This window comes from Serinus canaria, chromosome 15 (assembly GCF_022539315.1).
Source record: "Serinus canaria isolate serCan28SL12 chromosome 15, serCan2020, whole genome shotgun sequence".
In the NCBI taxonomy this organism is placed as follows: Eukaryota; Metazoa; Chordata; class Aves; order Passeriformes; family Fringillidae; genus Serinus; species Serinus canaria.
Window position 1 is genome coordinate 375,590 of NC_066329.1, and position 20,978 is coordinate 396,567.

Below are 20,978 nucleotides of genomic sequence, written 5' to 3' on the forward strand. Positions count from 1 at the left end.
GGGCTGGCATGGAGCCATAGCTCTCATGTTAGTCACCTTGCACCTGAACAGGGAACTTGATCCTTGGGTTGTTGTCTTAGATACCATAAGTTCTAGCATCATCACAGCACAAGGATTTCGCATTGTCAGAGCTTCATACCTTCTTGATGTTCTTCACAGGCAGCTCCTCTACACACTGACTGTTCCAGGTCCTTGCAGTAGTAATCTGACTCCCCTCACTCCTCTTTCCTTACTTTTAAATATCACTAGTTCTTGCTGGTTACAGGTGTGGCCTGTCAAGATCAGGCCCGCCTCCAATCTTCAGCAACTGATCCAGCTGCAACTCATTGGGGGACAAGATCACCCTCTACATGGTTTGCATCCCCTCTCCATGTCATTTCTGGCATACATGGAGCTCTGGGCTTTTGGTCCAGCTCTGTGGATGCCTGAAGCCAAACACATGTTCCTGGAACACCAGCTGAGAGTTTGGGAGCTGTACAGGTCACTGAATCAAGGAGCTGAGCCAGCCAAAGCCCAGCAGAACTTCCAGCTCCCTTGGGTTGCTCTCACCAGGTCTGCCCTGTGTTACTGGCAGTACAACCGCAGTGGCTGGGGCACAGCAATGCTGTGGGATGGTGTCACCCTCTGGTGACACAATGATACTTGCTTGAAAAAACAGTATCTTCCATGTTGTACTGTCCAGCTTCAGGGGCTGAGCAAGTGTTCCTCTGCTGAAATCCTGCTGATCTGATCACATCCCAGGGGCTTTGCTCCCTTAGGATAACCTTTCCCACCAGCTACCCATGTCTAACCCCCTGCAGTTCTCCACCCTGGCCTTTCTGAAACCCAACCTGAGCACAGGCATGGAAAATTTCAGCTTGGATGCGATCAGCTGCCTGGCAGAGCCATCTGCAAACAGATGGCGGAAGCAGGAAGCTGGAGAGCTGCTGTTGCCATGGCAGTGCCAGAACAGCCCCTGGCACTGGCTCTCCTTGTAGTCAGCAGCAGTCCTGGGTCCCAGGGGCTCTGCATAGAGGTGGACTCCATCCCTCACCCCACAGGGCAGTGCAGCGGGGCTGAACCCACAAGCAGTAACCTCGATCCCAGCTCCTCCAGCCACACCCTCACTCTGCTGCTGCTCCAGCCATTCCAGAGAGCTTGTGTAGAAGAAAGAGAAGTTTCTGGGAGGCAATGAGACACCCCCAGCACCTGGGTATCCTTTCCTGCCATAGAACCCACTGTTCACCCCTGCCTTCCCTAGCTTCACTTTGGGAAGCAATTTCCTTGCCAATTGCTCTGGTCACAAACCTGACCACAGATGCTGACTTCACCCAGTCTGCACCCGTGGCTACCCTGTGTCCTCCCAGGAGGATGAAGGTGTCTCCAGAGGGGAATGTTGCCCACCTTGCCCCTCACCACTGTTCAGCAATGTAGCACGGAGCTCCGACCTGATGGTCCAGTGGCAACACAGTTCCAAGAGCTCTGTGGGGACTTTACAGTGGTGCAGGTCCTATAGCAGCCTGCTTTCCAGATGGGGACCTTCTTCCAGGAGGTGAAGACTCCACATAAGCAGTAGGTCTTGTCTCCAGTTGCTGAATCACAGCAGCATCATCCCCATGGGGAGGGAACACCCACACATGATGGAAATGGGAGTGGGTCTCAGCCTTGAATTTCCAAAAGCCTCCTTGGTCCTTGTAGCTCTGATCTTGTGTTTATGTCCTCCAGCACCAGCTTTCCCCACCATAAGGCCACCCACAAGCTCTTCCAGCATCCTGAAAGATCTCAGAAATACTCCAGGTTCCTCCCCAGCTTCCATCTAATGCACCACAAGCCCGACACTCATCAACTGAGGACAGGACAAACAAACACAACCACTGGCATTCAGAAAACTGCAGCCCCAAAAGGATAGTGGTTTCTTTATCTTCATTTGGAAACTGGTTTGAAAGAACAAAGCAAAAGCTCTGCTTTCTGAGTCAATGGGAACACTGCAAACACCAGTCCAGTAAGTCTGGGCTGAGGCCTGAAATCCTCCTTTAAAATACAGATGATGCTGGCCAGCATAAAGATAAACGAATACAGATAATGCTGGTACCAGCCTGGAGGAGACTCTGGGAAGGGTCTGCCTGTCTAAGAGGTTGTTTCTGCCTTAACAACACACAGAAGCATCCTTGGAATTGTTCCCCACCCCACCCACCCCCCCGTTATATGATCTAAACACAGGGTCACCCTCACACAGCGGGGCTCTGTGTGCTCAGCCCAGCCTTGGCTCAGTGATGGCCTCAGCATCACTGCAAGACATTCCTGGCAGGTGACCATGCTCCATCAGCTCCCAGCTGAGCCAGATGCAGCTGACACTGCTCTGAGGATTCTGAGATCCTGAGGGATCTGAGAGCCATCCCTAGGCTCCAAACCATCCCCTCTGCTGGGCTTTGCCTGCTCCAGCTCTAATCTAAGTGTCTCAGCAATTTCTTCTACTCTTGTAGCCTCTTCCTGACACAATACAAAACAAATGCATGGACAGTCTGTTGTTTACAGGGAAGTCAGAGGAAAAACTCTGGGAGGTGAACAGCAGATTTGCTCTTTCAGGAAAAAGCCTTCTCAGCCTCAGCTTCCTTCTGCTGCAGCTTCCGAATCAGCTCCAGCAAATTCATCTGTAGAGTCAGCTCCTGCAAAGGGAGAAAAATGTTTGTGCAAAGAGATTATTCCATTCCCTGCTGCAGGAAGCAGGAAGGACTGACCTGTACCACCTCCCCAAGAGCTTCTTGCTGTTAGGGAATTACAAAAAAATCAACCAGGCAGCTAAAAACCAAATGCTTTATCTTGTTCAGGTGTTTCTCTAAAACATCGAGCAGTGACATCTTACCAGACCTGCTGCAAACTGTGGCTTAGGAATCCCAGCTCTTGAGGATTCCTTAAAGATCCAGAGTGGCTTTTTCTTCTTGACCATGATAAATGTGCTAGGGGCTATGAGGGCTGGCACACTGAGGAGGGGCAGCAGCCCCAGTTTTCCAGGCCCCTCCCCACACCCCCCACAGCATCTCCCAACTTCCTGATCTCTTCCCAGCAGAGAAGGGCAGGAAGAGGAGGGATCGCTTTGGGAACCCTCTAAGTGGGATCCAAGGCAGGTGCGACACATGGCTGTGCTGGTGCATCAAATTCCCTGCAAGCATTTCATTCCCTATTTCTGGAAAACTCCCTTTTCCAGGACCACAATCTATTGGAGACATTAGCTCACAGTTCCTTTGCCACCTGCTCATTCTTTAGTTATATCTAGCTCAGAGACAACATGGTGGAGCCAATAATTTGTGACTGTAGGTCTGTGACTCAGCCTTTTTATTATGGAAGTAAAAATCTATTTTTTTAAGAATATATCCCCTGCACAAGGAAGCATTTCATACAGACTGGGGGGAAAACACATCAGCTGATGGGAACCGCGTGAACAGATTCCAGCAGGGATTTCTTGGCGGCACTCACAGGCACAAGCCAAGATCCAGGTTGGGCTTGGCACCTATCCTAAAGGCAAACATACACAACGTGGCAAAGAGGAACCCTAATAAGGCTTATTGCTTACAAAAACAACATGAAGGGCAGGGAAGGAGGGAGAGAATGGGCTCTGCATTATACAACCAGGGAATAGCAACACTGAAAAAATGAGAGGCTTGTTCAAGGCTCCACAACTGGGAATCATGTGAGTGGGTGTTAGAAAATGCCTGTTTAACTTAATTTAAGCTGTCTTTTCTCAGCCGTAGGTTTTTATCAAAGTGACATTTAATCAGCTGAAAAAACAGAGTTAAGAACAGCCTGACTCTGTGTTCCCTGCAAACTTGTATGGCTTTACAAGTCTCGGGAATTTTGAGTTTTTTTGGAACAAAGGACATAAAGGAATAAATAAATAAATAAATAAGGACAGTGTGGACAAATTCAGGTCACTCCTCAGATAGTTTGAGAGCAAATGCCCTGGGGAAACTGGGAACAATTCTTTAATCATAGCCTGAGATCATCAGCTCCAGCAAGTCCCAAGCCAGAATGAACAAAGTGCCTAATAAACAGTCTTGAAGTCAGTTTTCATAGCTAGGCTGAATATAAATGCAGTAAATTAATTCTTTTAGTGCTTTTCAGACCCATTTGAGAGTCACAGGACTGCAGGCTGTTGCCACTATGTTTTGTTCCTCCACAATGGAAAAAAATACTGCAGGAAGTTGGGAATGCTGCCAAATGGTACCTGGGTTTTTGATCTTTAGTTATGAAATGAGTAAAAGTTCTGTCCAGTGCACATCACCCACCAGCAGGGAGGCAAAGGATGGATTGTTCTGGTTGACACACCATCCCCAATTTATCTACAGCGAGATTTTTTTAAAAAATTGAAGATACCAACCCAAGAGCCCTGTCAAAAAATCATGGAATGGTTTGGGTTGTAAGGGATTTTTAAAGGCCATCCATTCCCACCCCCTACCATGGGCAGGCACACCTTCCAGGTTGCTCCAAGCCCCATCCAGCCTGGCTTTGGACACTTCCAGGGATACAGGAGCAGCCACAGCTGCTCTGGGTAACCTGTGCCTTACCAGCTTTCCAGAGAGTAATTTCTCCCCAATATCCCACCTAACCCTGCCCTCTGACAGTGGGAAGCCACTCCCCCTTGTCCTGTCACTCCAAGCTCTTGTCAAAACAGCTTGCCTGCCGTGCTCAAACACCAACCTGGGGATTGGTGGTGATGTAGAAGCCAGACACCCCGGCCTTCTCCAGGGTGCTCTGCTGGTCAATTACTTTTTGGTCCAATTCCAAGACTATCTTCTCATCCATCATTCGCTGTTCCTCTCGGATCTGTTGCTCCATAGCCTGAAAAACATTAAAGTCAATGGGAAAGTGGAGTATCTGCATTCCTCCCATCTTTTTTTCATCTCTAAAATTTTTACTTTGAATCCAAGAGCAACCAGGCCCTGAATCTCTCCTGATGAGTCCAAGGACAGCAGTGGGCAACCAGCACAGCTCCATGTCTTAACACTTCCACCTGCAAAGCTGCCACTCAAGAAAATGCAGGGAAGTCATGGGAACAGCCTGCTCTCTGAGTGTTTAGAGGTCAGGAAAGACCATGAGGAGAGACCACAGTGTCTGAATCACTTTCTCTGATGAGTCATCACCTGAACTATGCCTGAGGTCAGCCCAAGAACTATGCACCCCTCAGGTGAGGCTGAAGATTATTCCTTCAAGGAATAACCTAGGCCACTGAAGCTCATCAAGATGGCTCCCCTAGACACTAATATGGAACTGGAGCTGTAAACCCCATACAGATCCTATTTATTTGTGAAAGGATCTGAATGCTGGGCTCTATTTTTGACCGACTGAGAACATTATGAAAGAAGGACTTTGCCAGAATAGCTCCAACCAGGAGGACACAGCCACTCTTGCCTCACCAACATTTGCCCAAACTTCAGCAGAGAGTTTCTGTGCTGCCTTCAGAGAAGAATGGAGCCCAGCAAACAAAGGCATGCTGGAAATCAGGAATGGAGGCAGAGAGCAGGACTGCAGGGGACAAGCAGAGAACAGATCAAGTAAAGAGCCCCATGTATGGAGAGGTGATACAACCTCACCAGGCTGCACTGAACAGAGGACTTCCTTTGCAAGCCACAGAGCACAACAGGATTCATCAAACCCCATCAAAAAACAATGACAGGCTCATTTTTGTAGGGTGGGCAGCAGTGTGAAGGGGCAGATTCTCCTACTCTGCTCAGGTGAGACCCTGCCTACAGAGCTGCCTCCAGCTGTGGGGGCCTAGGACAGGAAGGACATGGAGCTGCTAGAGCAAATCCAGAGGAGGGCATGGAGATGCTCCAAGGGCTGAAGCCTCTGTGTGACCTTAGAGCCCCATCCAGTACTTAAAGGGGCTCCAAGAGAGATGGAGAGGGACTTGGGACAAGGGATGGAATGACACAACAAGGAGGAATGGCTTCAAATGGAGAGGGCAGAATTGGATTAGATGTTAAGAGGGAATTCTTCCCTGTGAGGATGCTGACACACTGACAAAGGTTGTCCAGAGAAGCTGTGGCTGCCCCATCCCTGGAAGTGTCCAAGACTAGGTTGGATGGGGCTTGGAGCAACCTGGGATAGTGGCAGGTGTCCCCACCCATGGCAGGATGTGGGACTGGATGAACTTGAAGGTCCCTTCCAACCCAAACTATTCCATGATTCTATGCTTTTCCTGCAAGAAGTAGGAAATAAATAAACCGTTAGAAAGCATCAAAAGGAAGGCAACAAACATGGTGAAGGGCTTTGAGGGGAAACCATATAAGGAGCAGATGGTCTGTTCAGCTGGAGAAGACTGAGGGAAGACTCACTGAAATTAAAACTTCCTTGAAAGGGGAAGAGGAGGGACAGACACAAATCTGTTCTCTGTGGTGATCAGTGATAGGACCTGTGGGAATGACTTGAGGTTGTGTCATGGAGGGTTAGGCTGGATATCAGGGAAAGGTTCTCCCCCAGAGGGTGCTGGGCACTGCCCAGACTCTCCAGGGAATGGGCACAGCCCTGAGGCTGCCAGAGCTCCAGGAGCCTTTGGCCAGCACTGCCAGGAATGCCCAGGGTGGGATTGTTGGGGGTCTGGGCAGGGACAGGAGCTGCACTGGATGGCCCTTGTAGGTTTCTTCTGACTCAGCTTATCCTGTGATTCTGTGAAAAGCCACAAGTTTCATCATTTCATTCACGCAATACTGCCCCTTTGTAACAGAGAACACAGGCGCATGTTCAGCTAGAATCATCCATGTAGTTAAATTATCCCCACTGCACGAAAAGGCAGAAGTCACAAACCTCAGTGGCTGATGGTTAAAATGGCCTTGGAGGGGAGCTGAACACCTCCACCCTGCCAAAATTCCTGGTGAAAATTCAGAATTTGTGTGACAGAACTCTTGGCCATAACCAGTCTGGGGAAGGGCTGAGGTGTGTCTGCAGCAAGGGTGTCAGGACCCAGGACATCCCTCTGGCTGAGCAGCCAAGACCCCTGCCGGGGTCTCAGAGACCCTGGCACAGAGCCCAAGATGCCTGTGGTTTTGATTATGATCCGTGGAGCAAGTTACCAACCTTAGATGAAGATCTGCAAGCCGTGAAAGTTTAAGTAGAATGATAGTGAATTTATCACAGGGTGAAAAAGTAGATTTTGGGGCTTTTTAGAATGGACGTTCAGGGGGCAAGACAGATGGATCTGGGCGTGTCCTGCCTTTCTCCTCCTTCTTGGCCTCCATTTTCTGCTGTGATGCTGGCACTTTTAGATTGGTTAAGAGTAGAAACTCACTGTCTGATATAGGTGATAGCTATTGGAAAGTACCTGTAAACATTGTAAACGGAGCTTTTAGTATAAAGACATAATGCTACCCCGGCGGCAGGCAGAGTGCCTTGGGCCGTCTTGCTGAACGGACCTCAGCAGGACAGGAGAAAATATTTTATAGATAAAGAACAATAAACAACCTTGAGACCGAGAATTGAAGAGCTTTGATACCTTCTTCGAGTGCCAAGCTGGGAAAAGAAACTTTCAGACTTTTCTCAGGGTCACTCAGATCAGCAAGAGGCCCCAGGACACAAGGGTATCCATGGGTCTCTGGAAAAGGTGTGACCTAACAAAGAGCAGCTATCACTCACATGGGGCAGGAGCTACCTCTTGGAACCTCTCCTGGATGTAGAGCTCACAATTAGCACGTCACAGTGAGAAACCTTCACAGAACCACCTGCAATTAAGGAGGATGCAGAACTTGGATCCACTAGAAGGTGACTACACAAAAGCTGCTCCAGAGGAAACATTCAGGGCAAGATCTCACGGCAATAAATGGGAAGAAACTCAAGACAACTCCAGCCCCAACAGAAGGCAAGGCAGAGTGATGACTGCTAGTTCACCAAAGGTGCTGAGGAACAAACCTAAGCAAGCTCTGTCCTCATACTTTCTGCAGTCCAGGGGTTCAATCCCTTTGTGGGAGACACAACAGATCAAAATGCCTCATTCCCCAGATTTTCCTTCCTCCCACCCACCTCAGTGTGCCACTGCCTCCTTCACTTACTGTGCTGGAGGACTGACTTTCTTTGGGCTTGAACAAAACACCCAAATTTAAGTGCCAAACATTGCTTAGTGTTGGCATCTAATTCTGGTTTAGAGAAAAGGGCCATATCTTGGAAGAATCTGAGGCACACAAGTTTAGCTTCAGCCCTGCTGGCCAAGGACCCTGAATGATGGGCTAAGCTTTTCTAAATGCCATGGGTTCCACTGAGGAGCCAAACATCTAAAACACACACCTTGTATTACCTGTCCTGGAGACCTATCCCAAGCTATCTCATGGGAGCTGGTCATGGAAACCACAGAAGGCACCTCCAATTACACACATATCAGATATAAGAGATGATCAATCTGTTCCCAAAATGCTCTACAGCAGAATTGTCAGAGGATAAAGATAGGAAGAAGTGACTTTATTAACACCTGGGAGAGGAAAACAGAAGAAAGGCAGAGGGCGGGTAAGAGGAAGTTGCACAGCATGTAAGACAAGGAGAAGTGAGACATATCTGGGCAATTTAATAAAATATTGGAAGCATTTAAAACAGGCAGTAGAGATTACTGCTGGAAGTCTAAGTTACTCAGAGACAGAAGTAACAAGGACAGGTACCAGAGGTCCAGCCTGGCTTTAGTTACCTTGACAGGAAATGAGGAATGTGGAAACATCGAAGAATGCAACAACAGCAAGCACTGACATGGTGCTTGCCATGGGCCAAGGCAGGAAACTGTTCTCATCCACCTAATGTGGACCAAAGTAGCTTATCCCCACATTTCAACTCCACTGATTAACATAACCAACTACTTGCCATTTTTTTGCATTACAAAATGGCCTCTATCTATAACGAAGAGGTAACAGAGAAGTCCTCTGGGACTGAATATTTTTGAAATGCCTTGGGATACTCTCAGAAACTCTTACTGAAATTATGAAACTCGAGGTATTTCCTCCTTATCAGTGATACTTCCATAGGATAGGTACACCTATCCTATACAGGCTTCAGCCCATCAGATAATGATGGATCATTAAAGTACTGTGGAGAGAATTGCCTTTGGAGCAGGCTCCTGAGCTTCCACAATTCTCAGATCACACCAGGGATGGCAAGAGCCACCACCCCTACCTTGAGGAGACAAAAGGTAGAGCAAGAGGATGAGGCCTCTAGACTGAAGTGGGGAAACTAGGTCTGTGCTAGCAAGGCCAGCCAGGACAGCTGGTGTCTCCTGAGGCTGCAGGATAGGAATAGCCAAACCCTCTGGAGATGCTGCAGAGCTCCTGCAGCAACATGGCTGTGAGAGCCCTGGGAAGGGACACAGCACTCCACCACTGCCACCCCCACCTCCAGCCCAGCCCCTCGGACCTCCATCTCACGCTGCTGGGCCGCACGGAGTAGTGGCAAGTTGTGGGGTCTGCAGCACTGCTGGGCCTCCTTGTGCCGATGGAACAGCTCCTGCTTCAGCCCTGACAGCGGCACAGGCGGCTCAGGAGGACACGCTGCTGCCAGGTGCTCCCAGTGTCACCCCTCCTTCCCCCCAGTGCCCTCCCCACAACGTGCAGTGTCATTCCCTGTAGCTCCCTTATGCCCTCACAACCCACCCCCAGGGTGCCCCAAACCTGCCTTTCCAGTGCCATCCACAAACCCCCCAACCCGTCCCTCTCAGCGTCATCCCCAGCCCCCAGTGTCCCCATCAGTTCCCCAGTTCCCTCTAGTGTCACCCGCAGTGTCCTCCACTGTCTCACAACCTGCCCCCTTAATATCACTCCCTGTCCCATCACTGTCACCCGCCTTCCCCCCCCCAGTGCCATCCCCAAGTCCCTACTGCCTCCCTAACCTGTCTCCTTCGTGTCCCCCACCGCTCCACCCCCCAGTACCCTCCGAACCTCCTCCCCACCCCAGAGACGCCCCAGGCCCGTCCCCCCCCGCAGGGTCCCCATCACTTCCCTGGAGTGCCACCCCCATTTCTCCTGAGCCGTCCACCCCCGCTGTCCCCTCCAGTGCTTCAGGACGGCCGTCCTCCTGTCCCTCGCCCCAGCGCTCCCCTCTGCAGTCCCCCCAGTGGCCCGTAACTCCCCCCACGGTGGCCCCGGTACCGCGGTGCTCGCTGTGCAGCTGTCGCCGCTGGCTGTACAGGTTCTTCTCGGTGAGGTGCTGGATCTCCAGCAGCCCCTGCACGATCTCGAACACGGTCCCGTCCAGCAGCGCCAGCGCCAACTCGGACAACGTCGTGTACGAGAGACGCTGCTGGCAGGCACTGCGGACACAAACCGGGTCAGCGCCGGCACCGGCAGCAGCCCCTGGCCCCCCTCGCGCTCCGCTCACCTGGGTAGCGCCTTGACAAGGGCCTGCAACTCGGCCAGCAGCCGGTAGTGCCGCTCCTGCTGCCGAGACAGCACCTCCTGCTGTTGCTGCTCGGCCGCCTCGAACCCACCGGGCCGCGCCACCGCCATGGCCCGCGCCCGCGCCCTCAGCCTCAGCCTCTCCGCCCTCTCGCGATCTGCGCCTGCGCAGAGCAGCGCACACGCTCCCTCCTGCCGAAATTTGCGCATGCGCTGGACCGCCCACGTCTCCACCATCCCGTCCCGCCCCCGAGACGCTCAAGCCTCGCCCCTCCGGTCTTTACAAGCCCCGCCCCCAGAAACAGCCAATCACGACCCAGCTCCTTTCCATGACCACGCCCATTTCTCCGCCCCCGCCGCTCCGTGTCGCGATTCCCGCTCGTGCGGTCCTTACCGCTCCTGGCCCCCCGCGGGCCTCCCTCGGGCCGCCCTCGGGCCACGGCTGGAGATTTCCAGGCGGTTCAACCCCAGCCCATCCCATGGGACGCACGGGGAGGAATCTCGGAATATCCCCCTGCTCCAGCTTGGAAGCAGCTACAGATGTTTAAAATGACTTTATCAGGAGCGTTTCGGACGTATTTTGTCCGCTTTGGAGATGATGAGTCAAAAGTGGATGACAGGGTGGCTTCAACCACGGCCAAAAATGTGGTGCGTCCCCAGTGCTGGTGGGAGTGCACTCTGTGAAGTAATTCCAGCCTGTGAAGTGGGGAACATCCCCTATGGACACTGTGCCAGGGTCGTGCTGGGCAATGTTTGTGGATGCCTTGGGAAGGATGAGGCCACACAGCTGCCCAGATTCCTTCCAATCCCTGAAAACGCATGGGTTGTTGCATGCTGGGATGGTGATGGGTCCTTCCCGTGCACGCTGGGTTGTTGGAGATGAGAGGTGGAGAAGTATGAGCTGTGCATTCATGACAGCAGAGCACAGGAAAAGGTTCCTGTCTTGAATTAGTAAGAAGAAAGATTCATTGAAATGGGTTAAAAATGCCTTTTAAATACTTTAAAATGTATTTAAATGCCTTTAAAAAGTCCTATTAAAATACTGGATTTAATAGGACTTCAAAGCCTACAGAAGCTGCACTGCTGCTCAAGGTGACTGGAAATAGCAGAGAGAACACAGAGCATCTCCAGCAAAATGGGGTATCCTGAAAACATCCCTGAATGGAAGTTACTTTCTTTCCCCCAGTTCAATGCCTTAAATTTCCATTCAAGGAACCCTAAATCCTAAGTGTTGGAGAGGCTTTGTTTGTGCTGATTGCAGATCTCTCAATGCCTGCGCTACCTAGACCTTATGGAGTTAACCCTGCTGTGTCCATCTGTCCAGCCTGTACCCTGGCTATCCTTCCCCCAGCCTGGTAGCAATACATCCATGAAATGATTTCCTCAGGAACCACTACGAGGTTTTGCTGTGCTGGAGCAGCGAGAGGCTGAGTGCTGCAGCCTCTGCTGAGCTGCTGGGTAATGGGTCCTTTAAAACAGAGCTGTGAGCTGTGCTGCCCAGCTTTGACTGGGGCAATAGCCTGGATCAGGATGAAAGCATGCCAAACACTTTGCCATACTCCTCCATGAAGATTTGATGGCAGCTTTTGCTAAATATCCCCTTCTGTGTGTCACCTGCTGTCACAGAGTTTTGCTGTCCCGGGGAATATCCCCAGCAACAAAACCCAAAATCCCATTGAAGTCCAGTGATGCTCAGGTATGTGATGCTCAGTGATGCTCAGTGATGCTCAGGTGACAAAGGCTTCCTCTGAAATATGACCAGACCAGCTGCCTCCCCTGGCACGGCTGCCTGCACTGGTGAGGATGTAAAAGCCACCTGCCTTGTCCCCTACAGTGCCACAGCCTCATGGGCATGGCACAGTAAAGGCAGCCTCTGCCTTTACTTTGCTGCTCTCATGGCTTCACTGGGCTTCTGCTCCCTGCCCAAGGCTGTTTTAAGGGGCTTTCAAGCCTGGGGGAGTGTGGCTGTGGGGACCCTGAGCGGCAGCAGGCTGGAGGGAGGAGGCCGTGCAGGAGCTCTGGCAGTGTGTGGCCATGGCTGTGGACAGCGGGTGTCTGTGCATCCCTGCGGGTGGAAAGGGAGCGAGCTGAGAGAGGTTCAGCCCGGGGAAGAGGAGGGCACATGCTCAGGGACACTCTCCAGCAGTGCCACCAAGGGAGTGAGCACCATGTGGTGCCTGTGCACCCCTGTGAAGGTGGAGGGAAGGGGTGGCCAGGGCCTCTGCTCTGCCACGGACATTCCTCTCCCTTCCTTTGTGCTGCAGGAAATCTGCGCTTCCTCCCTTCCCAGCGCTGCTCCCGGCTCAATCGCTACCAGATGTGGCTCCCATGCATTTCTCATTAGCCCGGCAGCTCCGGGCGCTGCCTCTGCAGGCTGCAGGGCTGGCGACACAAACGCTGCGATCCTGGGGCTCCCGCGGGGAGGCGGGATCAGAGCTGGTGTGCGCTCCATGAGGTACCTGGAGCTTTGCACTGGGAGCATTGCTGGGCCAGGATGCTGGTGGGGACGTGGGGTGAACTCTCTGCAGGGATGGAGCTGGGACAGGGTCCTCTGCCAGGACCTGCACAAGTGCCATGGCGACAGAGGGACATGGGGTTTGGGTTGGAGGAAGGAGCTCAGTGAGCTGAACTGCAGCTGGGTCAGCCATTGGGGACAATCTGCAGTCCTAGGCTGGCTCTGGGAATGTAGGAAAGGTGTGTGGGTGGCACACATGGGAACTGAGGCTGGAGAACACAGTGACCTGGGGTGTCCCACGCTCTGTATGTCCGGGCAGGGAGTACATCAAGATATGTTGGGATGGAGGCTCTTGGTGGTGGGTTCAGGCTGAGGTGGGGTAGTCCCTGACAAGCTAACAGTGTTTGCAGTGGTGCCACGAGCAGGTAACATAGCATAGGTTGTAGGAAACACGGGTACTTCCTGAGCTCCCTAGAACATGCTAGTGCTGAGGATGAAACCATTTCTGCTGGACCAAGGGGCTTGAGAGCAGAAACAATCCTGCAGTTGGGTTGTGATGCCCAGGAAGAGCCTTAACTAAGCCTGGATTGAACTATGAAGAGACAGACAGACCTGAGAAAGCTCCTCTGTCCTTCCTCACCCTGTCACCCCCACCATGGAGTGAGAGAGTGGCTGGGGAAGAGCCCAGTGGGACTCTCCCTTCTGGGCAGGATGAAGCTACAATTCGGTGCTCATGGCCATGGGACCTCTGCATTGGGAGAGTGAGATGTTCCTTGCCTTGGCACAGAGGAATCTGTGGCTGATCTTGTCCTGCTGCTGCTTCTTGAGCCCCCAAACCAGCTGTGGGGCTTTCATCGAGCTGCTGGTGCAGAGGAGGCTGGGTGGAAGCAATAGGAATGGAGGATCTGTAGAGCCTGGTGCATGGGGGTATATTGCCATGGGGAATAATGTCCAAGAACCCTGAGCACACACCTTCCTGCAGGAGATATCTGTCCAAGCCTGAAGTCCCTGGGAGAGTTGCCGCATCACCATGGCTCTGAGTCACCACTCTAGAGCTGGGGGTGGCCTACCCAACCTTTGGTGAGCGTGGTGTCACTGGACAGCCAGCTGTCACTGAAAGAGGCTAATGCACTGCCAATTCTGCCACAAACATAGCTTTACTGCCTTTCCTATGGAGTCAGGGACAGGTCAGCATCAGCTGGTCCTTGAGCTGAGAGCGGCTCTGCTGCCGTGGTGCTGGTATGGACTGAGATGGCCTGGGCCAGTGGCAGGAGTGCAGCACAGCCCAAGGCACAGTGCCTGCAGTCAGTCCCTGGCTGGAGCCTGAGCCAGGGCTGGAGCCAGGGTTTTCCTGCAGGGCCAGGTCTGGGGGCCTGCTCTCCTCAAGGCTGGATCTGTCTCTCCTCATCCAGCTTGGCTTGGATGGTTTCCTCAAGTCTCCTCCAACTCCTCTTTGGACCCCCTAAGAGCTGCACCAGCCCTCTGGGGTAGGGGTTCCAGCAGCAGCCCTCTGACTCCACCCTGCGCTGGCTGCGTGGTCATCCACCACACTGGCTTTGCCACCTGTCCCCAGTCTTGCCCCCTCCTTTTTTCAGGCCACTTTAACCTTTTGTGGGCCCTCACCTCATCCCCCGGGCAAGGGGAGGGCCAGAGCCTCAGCCTCAGGCTCACTGTATTTATTCCAATTTAAACACTTCAGAGTAAAAGAGTTTCCCCTGCTCTGGCCTCTGGAGCTGAATATGAACGGGAATTTCACCCCTGAGCTGCAGCTAAAATAAGACCTGGATCGAGGTGGTCGCTGGCTCTCTACACGCTCTCCTGCTGCCTGGCTGCTGCTGTAGCTGGGAGACCCAGGGCTCCTGGGCTGGGGAGGGCAGCGTGCATCATTGGAAACCTGTCAGAAAACATGTCCAGGCTTTGGTTGTCTGAGCCAAGCTCCATGGGGACTCAGAGGAGATGCCACAGCCATGTGTGTGCATCATTCCTGGGATGGGACATGGATGTTCAGCCAGGGCAAATTCACGTGGGTTGTGGCTCAGCAGCTCAGGAGCATCTCATGTCTTTGCCACCTGCAGAGAGAAGGGTCTCAGGTCTGTTTGAGGTGAGGTGCCATGTCTGTATCATCCCATGGGCAACACCCTGCCTGGGGAGCCTGGGCAAGGGGCAGGAGCTTCTTCCCCTGTCCTGGCCAGAGAGGCTCCCAGCTGGCTGCTGCAGGTGCTCCCAGGTCACTGCACACTTCATAAGCAAGAATGACCTTGGATAAGACTGAAGTGTGTGGGCTTGGCTGGGAGTTGTGTGCAGGGACCATGAGCTGCAAGGGGTGAGTGCAAAGCATGTACAGGATGCAAGTGACACAGCAGGCTTCAGGGGACACACAGGATGCAGCGGGATATAAATTCAGTGAGCTGAGAAGGAGGCAAGGGACGTAAGGGATGTAAAGGATGCTTAAAGGGCTGGAGCAGGCTATTAATAATACAAGGCATGTGAGGAAGCTGCAAGGCATTCAGAGAGTGCAACGGGATGTAAGAGTTGCAATGGGATGTAAAGGATATGACTGTATGCAGGGGTTGCAGCAGCCTGGAGCCAACCCCTTCTATCCCTTGGCCCCTGTGTCCCTCTGAGTCTGCAGCCTGACTTTGGGCAGGGGCAGGGCCTGGGGTCCCCCTTGCTGTGCCCCTACAGTCACCAACTGAGCAGGGGACAGCTGCAGGCTGCACTCCCTTCCCCTCAGGATATTTTTGGGGTCTCCAAGCCCCTCAGGGTGACAAAACACCCGTCCCAACGAGGTGGCTGCGGCTTCTCTGCTGCAGACAAGGGGCCCATTCAGCCCCACGCCCCGACCCCCGCCCTGCATCCTGTGCAGCTCCTCGGGGGGAGCGCGGCCAGCCCCCAGCAGCAGCCAGGGCCGATCATGTGGCTCCTAATGAAATCCAGATCCGGGCAGAGCGATGACACTGAGCCGTGATTTGTGCTCCCACCCAGACTAAACACGGGCAGGCGCGATGTGGCTGGGAGCAGAGGCTGGAGATGAATCAGGTACCCGGAGTCTCTGCCTGACTTCCGCCTAATTATTCCTCCTCTCCCACTCTAAACACTTGGATAGAGTGCCGTCGTGCTTTCCCTGCAAAAATATGGGGTTTTCCCAAATGATGCTTGCAGAGGCTGAAATAAAGGCTCAGGCTCTTGGATTTGCCCAGCGATGTCCCTTTGCTCTGTGCAGCTCATTGCGGCCAGGGATTAATTTGGGTTCTGGATCACGTGGAAACACTTCCACTGCTCCATGGGTGAGGGAGAGTCTAAAATGGAGCCGGGGGGTTTGCAGAGTGCGGCCAGGAGGTGCGGCATGGCCCCCGATGCCTGCAGCGGGGTCCGGCCGCAGCCCCTCCCTGCGCACACCTGAGCGCGCTCCCTGTGCCCGCTGAGCGCGCCTTGAGGGGAACCCCATCCTCAGAATGGACGGGCGGGGCTGCACAGGCGCCCCTGGAGGTCTCCATGAGCTAAAGGTGTATCCCCACTTTGAAGCCCATGCAATGCATGGCAGTGCAGGACAGGGCAGAGGGGGTGACCAGCCCTGAGTGCCCATCAGTGGGGACAAAATGGCTTTAGAGAGGTCCTGCTTGAAGAGCCTGGAGCTGTTGCTTGGATGGTTCTGGGAGGTGAAGTCCCTGCCAGACATCCTGCTTCCTTGCTTCCCTGCAAGTCCATGCTGGAGCCCCCTGAAGCCCAGATCCTTAGGGAAGGATCTAGAACAGCTCTTGTTGGATTCAGCATTACAAAACCTGGTCTGTGGGCACGGTGTTGAGAGATGCCTGGGTGGCACTGCCATGATGCCAGCAGGGATGGGGCTGGCACCTGGGTGCTGTGGGCAGGCTTAGTCTCACCTCAAGGTCCTCACCTTCAGCTCATGGAGCTTAGAAAAACAGGTAAGTACATAAGTTTTTGTCTATATATACATATTGTGTTTGGGTGTGTGTGTGTGTATATATTGGGTGTGTGTGTGTATATATATTATTGTATACATAAAACTACAGAAGTATATAAATCTATGTTAAAAATGTGGAAAGGTATGTACCATGTACTGTGGGAGTATCTAGGAGAGTGTAGGTGTCTATATACATAAATAAATATAGAAATAAAAAACATTTACTCCTGGAGTGTATAGGAGTGCATACAAATACATTTTTATATTATGTTATATTTATATATATTAAAAATTATGTATAACATACACTCCTATACATTTCAGGAATAAAAAAAATAGAATGTATATTGACTTATAAAAATTATGTTTATAGTATATACATGTATTTTTGTGTGAGTGCATATACTCCTGGAGTATGTATTTCTATCAATGTCCTGTGTTTTGTGGCATCTTGAGCACAGGATGCAGAGACAAGCCACTCCCCACCCCCCTTCCCCCATTCCTCATGAGGGAAAAGGCTGCAAATGCCCACCCAGAGGCTCCACCATCCCAAGGCAAAGCTGCAGGAGCTGGATCAAGGTGTCTGTGCCATGCCAGGTCTGGTGCTGCAGGGTCCCAGAGCCACCAGCCATGCTCACAGGGACCCCTGGGGCACAGGTTTCTCCTTCCTCCTGGATGCTGATGCTGGAGCTGCCATCCCACAGGAGCACAGGGCCCACCCTTGGCTCTGCGGGTTCGGTGCTACTTGCGTCAGGAGCTGCTGGGCACCAGGACAGCACAACAGAAGCAGCTGATGGCCTGCAAAAGTCTTCTATTTCTTGCCACTGAAACGCCACCAGAGCTCTCCCCAAACACCAGCTATCCCCAAGATATGCTGATGAGGTTGCCAATGGCTGTGGTGAGGAATGGGAAATTATTCTGGCAGTGTTGCAGTGACTGCACCTCTTTGGGGCTCCTGCTGGGGTGATCCAGGCAGCCTGGCAGCGGAGAGCCCAGTGCCAGCTGAGTGGTGGCTGCATGAGGGCCATCACCCATATGGCCTGGGGACATTGCAGCGTCCCCAGCGTGGCCATCCCTGGAGCCAAGCGTCCTGGGGAAGGAAGTCAGGACCCTGCATCCAAAGAAGGATTTCCCTACCTATAACATAGCCACAGGAAGTGTCACCTGCATATATATTTATATTCCTGTCATTCTGGTGGAGATGCCAAAACCCCTTCACATCCCCCCATCCAGCATGAAATTTCCTCTAACACCGCCATCCCCCTTCCTAGTGAACACTGAGAGAGAAATTTCCTATATAGTTTTGAGAGCTCTGGTTTGTCTCCTGTGTGTTTCGTTCTCACTGGAGTTTCCCTTCTGGGTTTATTTTTGGTAGGGCCTGAAACAGGAAATGAAATGTTGGCAGCAGGCTGGCTTTTATTGCTGCTCACTGGCCAAGCCAAAAACACATGCTGTTGTCCAACCCTAGAGCTCCTTCTCTGCTTTGGGAAATCAGGAGGAAATGGGAGGAAGATCAGTGTTGCAGTGTTGGTGGAGGAGAGGATAAGACAAAAGTGTCACTGTGCTCCTCTGATCCCATGGATGATATGCTGGTGGAATGGAGGGCTGGTGGCTCCATCACAGCCACTCCCACAACTTCTCCTTAGCCATGGCCACCATGTCACCAAAAGCCCTACCCACCTACCAGGGGAGGTGGATCCTGCTCTGTCTCTGGGGAAGCAGAACACCTGATTTCTCCACATTATGACTGGGTTCAGCTGGTTTTTCCTTGGGGTCAAAGTTTTCTGCCTGCCCAAAACAGCCCGGAAAAGCAGCTCAGAACAGCAAGTATGTATCATTTCCTGGTGGAACTCACAGCTGCAGGAAAATTGTTTCATGGTTTTCAGCCTCTGCTGATTCGTAAACCCCTGAAAAAGACCTCCTCACTGGTGTCTATCATGGGGAGCTGTCAGTCAGAGGTATCCAACATGCAGTGGTGGGAAGAAAGCCTGCAAGATGCCTGTAAAAGAGATTCATTAGCCCTTCCTGATACTGAGGTGTGGCAATGCCTCATCCATGTCCTTCACACAGATGGCATCACAGATGGCATCAATATCATCATGGATATTATGGGAAGATTCTGAGCTGTCTGGGCTGGAAGGACCCTGCTGAAAAGACCCTGGAAGCAACAGAGAACCTCAGAGTGGACATCAGCTCGTTGTTTTTCCTCAGAGTAAGGCGAAGCCCATAGTGGGAGCTGCTGGGAAGGGCTCAGGCAGATGTCTGAAGGAAGTGTCCAGATGTGGTCTCCTTGTTCAAGAGGGATATGAAGAAACCGGAGAGGACTGGACAAGGGATATCAACATGCTCATGGAGCTGGCACACATTGCACCAGGAGGAGGGGGCAGGGCTGGGCTGGGGGAAAGATTCTGAGAACAGTCACTGACTAACGTCACAGAATCGCAGAATATCCTGAGCTGAAGGGACCCACAAGGACCATCCAGTGCAGCTCCTGGCCCTGCACAGACACCCCAACAATCCCACCCTGTGCATCCCTGGCAGAACTGTCCAAATGCTCCTGTACTTCTGGAAGCCTTGGGGTAAGGACCATTTCCTGGGGTGCCTGGGCAGTGCCCAGCACCCTCTTGGGGTGTTAATCCCTGTTAATCAGCTTAAATTTCCCCTAACATAGCTTCATGATAAAGTTGAACCTTTCTTGGTGGTGCCGAATGATGCAGTGGGGCAAACAGTCAGCAGCTGAAGCTTGGAAGATTCAGGTTCAATCTTGGAATAAAATTCCTCTCCAGGAGAGTGATCCTGGAACAGTCAAAGGGAGCTGGGGCATCTCCACCCTTGGAGAATCCCAAGACTTAGCCTGATATTGTCATGGCCACCCTGACATGATGGCTGGGCTGGAGCCTCTGGTGACCTGCCTGCCTGGCTGTGACATGGGATTTTTGCACTTACCCATAGGCTGCTCACTTGCAGCTCTCCTCTGGCTGGCTTGGACTGTGATTGGAGCCCACAGATGGGCTTATGCCTGGGTGATCCTCAGCTGTGCCAGGATAGCTGGAGGACAGGGAGAGTTACAGTGCCCACCTTTCCTGAGGCACCAGTCCCAACTTTGCTGCCTGCATGAGTGAGAAAGTGCCCTGAGAGGAGGCTGGGGCAATTCCCAAATTCACCTTCCTGGGCCACCATCATGAGCGTCACGGGGGCTCCCCTGAGTGCTCTTCAGCACTGACATGAAGAGATGTGTTTAAGGATGTGGTGTCTGTGACAAACCTTGCCTCTTAAACTGTATTTAATTTTGCTCTTTTATTGCCTGGATTCAACTCCTTTACTTCTCTTTTACTAATCTATGAGTGGTTATCAATCTGAGTGTCTTGGAAGCCACTTCAGTTTGTCCAATGACAGCCTCCATGGTCGAAGGAGGGGCCTGGATGCCATCCCAGGTCTCAAGGATTCAGGGTTTCAATTTTTATATTGATTTTCTCTGTTTTGTACCTGGCAACATTGAGCTCATTCATCCACTCCTTTTTCTGCACCCCAGGACTAGTTTCAGCCACTCTCCTTCATCTTCCCAAATAAAACCTGAAGGAAAGGGGAGAGAGAGTGAAGGAACTCTGAAAGGTGACTAGGAGCCTGTGAAACAATGCTGTGATGTCATTCTTCAGCTTTGTGTTATGTGATGATGATATGGAACCAGACAATGTCAGGTACTGTGCTGGCTCCAGCTACACAATGCTGAGACATGCTCAGGTGTGGGCCAGAGCCCCATCCCCTCCTGGGTGCTGTACTGGGCTGGTTGCTGTCCTGGTTCCATGTGGTCTCATCCCATTCTGGTGTTCACCAGCTGCCTCCATCATCTCTGAGATTGCTGTGGTTGACCTTTTGGTCTGGTGGTCTTCTGGGACATGAACTCCCACTTGTGGGAACAGTTCAGGATGGCTCAGTGGTGGTCACCAATGCTCCCAGCTGCCCTGGAAGCAGACAACCCCAATTCTGATGTCAGGGAGAGTCCTGCTTATGAATCTTGGGTAGAAACTGTGTGGGAGAAGCCTCAGCTTCTGGGCTGCCCCTGGGCTTGTCCTAGCCTTGTCCTCTGGCAGCATTCTGCCTGGGGCGGTGTGAAGACCCCAAATGCTGACGGAGCTAGCAGCCCCTGGGCAGGGGGTTATTCCCATGCCCCCCCACATTTGCGTCCCAGCACCTTGAGCACCCAGGGGTGGGCTCTCTGCTCAGCAGCCAGAGCTCTCTTGAACTTCAGTCTGACCCAGGCTAT

At 52.4% G+C, this 20,978-nt stretch overlaps 1 protein-coding gene across 1 annotated transcript; it reads right to left on the bottom strand.

The window, feature by feature from the left end:
• Positions 1-1,885: 1,885 nt before the first annotated feature.
• LOC103817973 (protein DGCR6) lies at positions 1,886-10,511 on the bottom strand. Its single transcript, XM_009092205.4, has 5 exons — positions 10,318-10,511; positions 10,089-10,249; positions 9,358-9,458; positions 4,675-4,815; positions 1,886-2,645 (listed from the first exon to the last, which is right to left on the bottom strand). The coding sequence occupies exons 1-5, from the start codon at positions 10,443-10,445 to the stop codon at positions 2,562-2,564; spliced, it is 615 nt and encodes a 204-aa protein (XP_009090453.3). The 5' UTR covers positions 10,446-10,511; the 3' UTR covers positions 1,886-2,561.
• Positions 10,512-20,978: the final 10,467 nt, after the last annotated feature.